This window comes from Drosophila virilis, chromosome 3 (genome assembly GCF_030788295.1).
Source record: "Drosophila virilis strain 15010-1051.87 chromosome 3, Dvir_AGI_RSII-ME, whole genome shotgun sequence".
NCBI lineage: Eukaryota > Metazoa > Arthropoda > Insecta > Diptera > Drosophilidae > Drosophila > Drosophila virilis.
In genome coordinates, this window is record NC_091545.1 from 17794977 (window position 1) to 17801712 (window position 6736).

Here is a 6736-nt window from a genome sequence, read left to right on the forward strand (position 1 = left end):
TAACCACATAAAATGTAATTTTTGTATATTACAAATTATAAAGATAGAAATTTGTCATAAAATCCATTTACACTATTAAAGTCTTATGTACCCACTTTTAAATTAAATAATTTATTAATATTCCAATCAAGTTTTCTTATAAATTGTTTCAGATTCCAGGTTAGGCCAACTTCTAGTGTGACTATTACAATTTCCCGTCCCACTTTAGAGTTCTATTAACTCTTCTTTATTTAGCAGCGACGATGTTATGCATTGCTGCTGCATTGTACGATTAGTTCCGATTACATAATATAGTATCCTATTCATGCAATTCCGACTACGACACCTAGGCTTTTCTTTATATTCAAATATTTCAATGACTCACAATTCATTTGGAAATTTAAAGCATATCACAATCCTTGAAAAATGGCCCATTACAATTGTAAACAACACAAATTTCTTCTTATAAGTCTGTAAAAACTAAATTATATATTTTCCAAAAATTTAAGGCACAATTTTGTAATGGGCGATGGGTAAGATGGGCTTGCACAAACACTAGTTATGGTAATACATCAAACATTTCATTAGCGGCTACAAACCTTATGATAACCGCAATATGGAGAAGCCACTATCGTAAGCCAGCTTACATATTTTATTTGTTATATCATCGATTTCGCTCAACCAGCTGTCTTATAGAAATTGTGAAGCTTTCATGACCCTACTCAAGTGCGTTATTGGCACTGGCATTTTATCCATGCCCCTGGCCTTTAAGTATTCTGGCACTGTTGGTGGCGTAGTGATGACAATTCTCTGTACTGCCCTAGTAATTTACGGAATGCAACTACTGGTAAGCCACATATGTCGAAATATGATGCATTTCATATAAATAAACTCGGTCGCAGATAAAGTGTATGGTTGAATCCAGCCGTCGCAATAAGGTAGGCTATATGAATTTCCCAGATACAATGGTGTTTTCCTTTAGTGTGGGCCCAAAGTGCTGTCGTTACATATCCGAGGGAGTCGGCTGCTTGGTGGATATTATTTTGTGTATCGCTCACTATGGTTACAACGTAGTGTATCACGTATTCGTTGCCATACATTTCAAGGAACTTTCAGACATTTATATAACTAGCTCCGACTTAAGAGTTGTTTGTGCTATAGTTGGGCTTTTGTGCTTGCCCCTGTTTCTTGTGCGTCAGCTGAAGTATCTTGTGCCCTTCTCGATAATTGCAAATGTATTGATCTACTTAAGCCTCTGCGCCATTTGCTATTATATGATTAAAGGCTTGCCCAGCCTTGGTGAAAAGCGTATGCTGCCCTTAAATGCTTTAGATGTCCCCATATTCGTGGGAATCGTTATGTTTGCCACGTCGTCAGTCGGTGTGGTAAGTCAGCTAGCCTTTTATCTACAGGTTAATCAATTCCCCTTCAAAACTCATACCCATTAACGCAGATGCTGGCTGTTGAAGCCAAAATGGCTAAGCCTGCCCTTTACTTGGGCTGGCACGGTATTTTGAGCTTGTGTGCTCTCTTCGTTTGCATCACGAATATAATTTTCGGATTTCTTGGCTACTGGCGTTATGGTGATAACATAGCCGCTAGTGTCACCATTAATCTGCCCGCTCAGGATATGTAAGTATTCCAATATTAATAAGAGCAATTGCTAATCTATCGTCTATATAATTTTATAACAGCATCGCGCAGCTTACTAAGTTGGGCATTGCATTTGCTGTCTATTTTACCTATCCTCTGAGTGGCTATGTTCCCATAGAGATCATCATAAACCATTATCTGAATAAAAATAACCAACTGAAGCATCCCCATATGATTGAATACATACTCCGCATTGCTTTCGTAATTTTAGTTACATTGAATGCCATTGCCTTTCCGAATTTAGGTCCACTTGTGGCGTTGGTTGGTGCTTTCTCTATATCCCTACTAAATCTAATATTCCCATGCTGTATAGAAATCTGCCTTTTATATCACGATTCGTATGGAAGACTTAGGTGGAAATTATTCAAGAATATACTTATGATCATATTTGGGACTTTTGTCCTTTGTTATGGCAGCTATGGGGCTATTAGGGATATGATTCAAGATTATAGTTGCAAATGAGAAGCGAAAACAAGAATTGATCGTGAGTTGATATTGCCTTAGATTGAAAATGTAACTAAAAGCCCCCAGGTTATCATTCGTCGTGGATTGTGTATATGTGATGTTAATGGGCACGAAAACTAAGAAACTGGGTGCTGATCACTGTGCTTCTGATCTCAACCTTTCTCATATGCGATCTTAAGTATCTGGTACCATTTTCCATTATCTCAAATGTGTTAATGCTCATCAGTAAGTTTTTCAATTTTATCGAACGATTTATTGGTTATTTTTCAGACTTTCTTTTACCCAGTCTGTCGAAGCGAACAGATATACAACGTTCATCTATGTATCCCCTGTTATTTGGCGCAATTCTGTTTTCAATCGACTCGCTGGGTTTGGTAACTCGTACAAATATTTGGAACTTTCAGATTACAACTATTTCGTTTCCAGATCCTTGGAAAAGTTTGGTGTGCTGAATCGGGCCATGATATTTTTGGCTTTTTAGGCTGTTGGCAGTACGGGGATGAGACTTCTAGTTCTATTATCAACAATCTGCCCTCCGATGAATCGTACTGCCTTTACTGCAAGCAATACATAATTGTCTAATCATTTCATGTCAATGTACAACAGCCTTGTTCACAATACCCAGATTTTTTAGCTATACGCTGCAGGGCTACGTAACAACTGAGATAATTTGGCGCAGCTATATGACGCCTAGACTTATGGCGAATACCAAGAAATCGGCGGAGTATCTATTGCGTATGGCCATGGTAGTTGCCTCCGTTTTTTGCGCCATTGCATATTACAATTTGGGTCTACTGCTCTCCTTTATGGGCTCCTTTTGTCTGGCTCACCTGAGCTATATTTATCCAGTAGCAGACATAACAGACAAATATGACAATCGTATCTTTTTAAGCTTTTCACAGAACGATAGTTTTGTATATTCCAAAATGTATAAAATGATTACAAAAATGTTATAATATAAAAACCAGTTTGAATTGCTGGAAATTGTCTTCAAATACTTGGTTACTACTCAAAAGTACTTCTCATATATATATAAGGGACATACTACTTATCTCATCGACTCTCGCTGATTTTGCCGTAGATAAACTCATGAAAATGACTTTACTTAGCAGCGACGGTTGTACGGAAATTGTGCAAGTTCCGATTAAATGATATATCACATTTCGCAAACCTTGAAATATGGCAAAATAAAAAGCATGCTAGTAAGGGAATAGTGCATTTCTTGCGTTGAAAACTGTAGCTTTAAAATAAAAACTGAACATCAAGCTTGATATTTAGAGAATAATCGCCCATTTCAAAAGATTTTTGTATATTTAACATAATAAATAACTTAGTATGCCTTGGTCTTGATATCAATCTTCACTTATAATTCTAAAAACTTCGAAATGGCGCAGAGGTATGTGATTTTCTTATAGCATCCTTTTTCATATTGCAATGCATCTCTAGTTAATTGTTTTTTTATCTATTAACAGCGATTTTGATCCATATGAAAATCGAAATGTGGAAGCACCATTATCGTAAGTCTATTTCTTATAAACTCATTCTCGCTTATTAAGCTGTCCCAAAGCAATTGCGATGCTTTAGCCTCGCTGATGAAGGGCGTCATTGGCACTGGGATTTTGGCCTTGCCCCTCGCCTTTCACTACGCTGGTTTTATTGCTGGCTCCATTCTGACTGCCTTTTGCACCGCCCTACTTATTTATGGAATGCAACTACTAGTAGGCAAAGTATATCTAATATATCTCACCAATCATATATAACACCTCCCTGGCAGATTATGTGTATGGTCGAGAGCAGTCGCCGCAATAGTGTTGGTTATATGACATTTCCCGAGACTGTTGAGTATTCCTTCAGTGTGGGGCCGAAGTGTTGTCGCTCTATATCCAAAGTAGTCGCTTTTTTTATAGACGGTGTTCTGGCATTCTCACACTACGGTATTTGTGTAGTGTACGTCGTGTTTGTGGCCTTAAATATCAAACAAATTTTAGACGAAGTGTGGCCTAATATAGATGTTTGGATTTATTGTGCAGCGGTGGGGCTTTTATTAATACCACTGTTCCTCTTGCGTCAACTGAAGTATCTGGTACCTACAAATATACTTGCGAATATTCTGCTCTATGTGGGATTCGCGTGTATATTGTATTACTTTTGTATCGGCTTACCCCCCTTGGGTGAACGAGAACTGTTTAAATATGACCTGGCCCTATTTTTTGGCGTTGTACTGTTTGCTATTTCCTCGGTGGGTGTGGTAAGTCAATGTGGTATCTAATAGCTAAATGAATATATTTCAACATTCTTCCATATTATTGCAGATGTTGGCTATAGAGCAAAAAATGGCTAAGCCTGCCCAGTATTTGGGCTGGTGCGGTGTTTTAGCCCGCGCCGGTATCTTTATAACTGTCACATATATTCTTTTTGGCTTTTTTGGCTACTGGCGCTATGGTGATCAGGTGGAAGGTAGCGTCACTTTAAATTTGCCAACCGAAGAAGTGTAAGTGTTTCATTCCTTGGATTTCGATAATATGCATATAGATATATATAAATGTCTGCACATTTATAACAGCCTTGCGAAAATTATCAAGGTATTTATTTCAGTTGCTGTTTTTCTTACATATCCTTTGAGCGGCTATGTACCCATCGACATTATCATGAACCATTATCTAAAAAAGAATCGCGAACTGAAGCATCCCCATGTGATTGAGTACATAATCCGCATTGCTTTCGTAATTGTATGCACATTGAATGCCATTGCTTTTCCCAATTTGGGTCCACTCTTGGCGTTGGTTGGTGCCTTTTCTATATCCATACTTAATATAATTGCTCCGTGCTGCATTGAGCTATGCCTGTTCTATCAGGAAACCTATGGGAAGTTGAAATGGAAACTGTGGAAGAATATAGTCATTATTTTATTTGGCACCTTTGTTTTTGTATACGGAAGTTATCGCGCAGTCGTTGATATAATCAAAGAGTATGGTGGCAAGAAAGCTTTTACAAACGCCAAAGTCGAAACTCCAGAAGTAAATGTGCTGTCTAGTACCATACGCCCAATTGATCAGGGATACTTTTAATCGTACTTAATACATAATAAAGTTAAATTTAAATCTGTTAGATACATTTTAAAAGTATTTAGCAGCTTTGTTTTGATTGAGAACAAAATGAAATCTCTTCAAAGTTCGTTTGACATCGTAAATTAAACGAGAGTTAAAAGGTCAACTACAAGACAGCTCCTAGTCGCAAGAGTTTCTCGAACAACTCCACCTACTGCCCTGGGTCCTATGTTCCCCTAGCCAGCCATTATCGATAGCTATGTCGACATTGGCATTGGCGGTGATTCCCTCATTAGGTGGCACTCTGGGTAACCTGGCGGACTCTGGCATGTGGCATGTGGCATGCAGCAGGCAACCTGCTTGAAACTGCGGCCCCACTCAACAGCAGCGGCATCGGCATTGGCAGCGGCACAAGCACAGCCTGTTTGTCTGGCAGTCGTCTTCAGGCCCACTTAACGATGCTCCGGAATTTATGCCGATATGGTAATGCATCTGCGCTGGGGCCGCTGGTGCTGCTGTTGCTGCTGGGGCGGCCAGCCGCTTACCTCATTATGCCATTGATGGACTGCAGTTGAGCGTTTGGATTGCGTAATTTATTGTTTGGGCCGTCGCTTGATAAACTGGTGTTGGATTCCAACATAACCTAAATGGTCAAAACGGGCGACAGGCGACATCTGTTTGTAGTTGCTGCTGCTGTTGATGCTGCTGCTATTGCTATTGTTGTTGTCGTTTTTGTTGTTACTTCTGTTGTTGGCCGGCCAAACATTTTTTGCCAACGCCTGCATATCACTTTCCGTCAAATCCGCGGGGCTTTAAACAAGTTCAACGGGGCTCACATTGGGGGATTGAGCTGTGTGTTGCATTTATGGCTCTAATTAGCTACGCAGGCCGCATGCAAAGCAATGCCAACGATGTTAGACAACCAACCATTCAGTCAGCTAGTCAGCCAGTCGGCTAGTGAGCAACTGTTGCTGATCTCTGGCTAATGATTTCCACTGAAATCTGCAACACGTGCAACTCCACCCATGTGGCCAGTTCAAAAGGTTAAACAGCGCAACTGGCAAAAGTTCTGCGTATGCGACGATTGTGGCCAAGTGCAACAAATCATTTCGGGAACCCCAGCCAGCCGATCTTCAGTGCAAAGCCAACCAATTTGTGTTCCGTTGCTTTGCCGTTTGTATAAATCAATTGGCCAGTAGAGTCCGGGCAGGCATCCCATCCAGCAGTTCCAGTCCCACTCTTGAGTCTCAGTTACCGTCACAGTCGCTCTTCGATTTGACAACCCGCTGTGCGGTGTCTATTGGCATGGCCATCCTATAAATTGCCTGCCTCTCTGATCTTCACTGATGCATTATGTGTTTGGACTATGATTTTTCACTTGTTTTAGTGCGTGCGATCTGCGTCTGATTGGCCTATAAATTATAAAGTTTATTGCGCCCAAAGTCAGAGTACGAGTATTGACCACGGCCCGCCGACCGCCACCAACCGCCCCCGACACTGATGGATTACAAACATCGTGTCTGCCGTTATCTATCGCTTGACTTACTACAAATATTGGCTTATCAAAATATATATAATTAAGTTTTACACGT

General features: G+C 40.1%; 2 protein-coding genes across 15 annotated transcripts; both read left to right on the plus strand.

The window, feature by feature from the left end:
* The first annotated feature begins 360 nt into the window (after positions 1–360).
* On the plus strand, positions 361–3075 carry LOC26531718 (glutamate transporter polyphemus). Of its 11 annotated transcripts, none has more exons than XM_032435225.2 (10): positions 361–512; positions 568–612; positions 676–826; positions 882–917; positions 975–1364; positions 1433–1611; positions 1674–2116; positions 2164–2322; positions 2384–2471; positions 2524–3073. In XM_032435225.2, exons 1-7 carry the CDS (start codon positions 502–504, stop codon positions 2092–2094), a joined length of 1233 nt encoding a protein of 410 aa, XP_032291116.1. In that variant the 5' UTR covers positions 361–501; the 3' UTR covers positions 2095–2116; positions 2164–2322; positions 2384–2471; positions 2524–3073. The 11 variants fall into 11 exon arrangements, with proteins under 11 accessions (XP_032291116.1, XP_032291117.1, XP_032291121.1 ...); XM_032435226.2 differs by having other exon boundaries at positions 882–1364; positions 1877–1893; positions 1946–2116; positions 2524–3072; XM_070208271.1 differs by having other exon boundaries at positions 362–512; positions 882–1364; positions 1674–1893; positions 1946–2116; positions 2524–3071.
* A 293-nt stretch (positions 3076–3368) lies between these two features.
* On the plus strand, positions 3369–5252 carry LOC6623586 (glutamate transporter polyphemus). Of its 4 annotated transcripts, XM_002047762.4 has the most exons (7): positions 3371–3493; positions 3570–3614; positions 3665–3824; positions 3872–4031; positions 4086–4345; positions 4410–4588; positions 4661–5252. In XM_002047762.4, exons 1-7 carry the CDS (start codon positions 3483–3485, stop codon positions 5163–5165), a joined length of 1320 nt encoding a protein of 439 aa, XP_002047798.2. In that variant the 5' UTR covers positions 3371–3482; the 3' UTR covers positions 5166–5252. The 4 variants fall into 4 exon arrangements, with proteins under 4 accessions (XP_032291113.1, XP_002047798.2, XP_032291110.1 ...); XM_032435222.2 differs by having other exon boundaries at positions 3369–3493; positions 3872–4345; positions 4693–4936; XM_032435219.2 differs by having other exon boundaries at positions 3372–3493; positions 3872–4345; positions 4661–5251.
* Positions 5253–6736: the final 1484 nt, after the last annotated feature.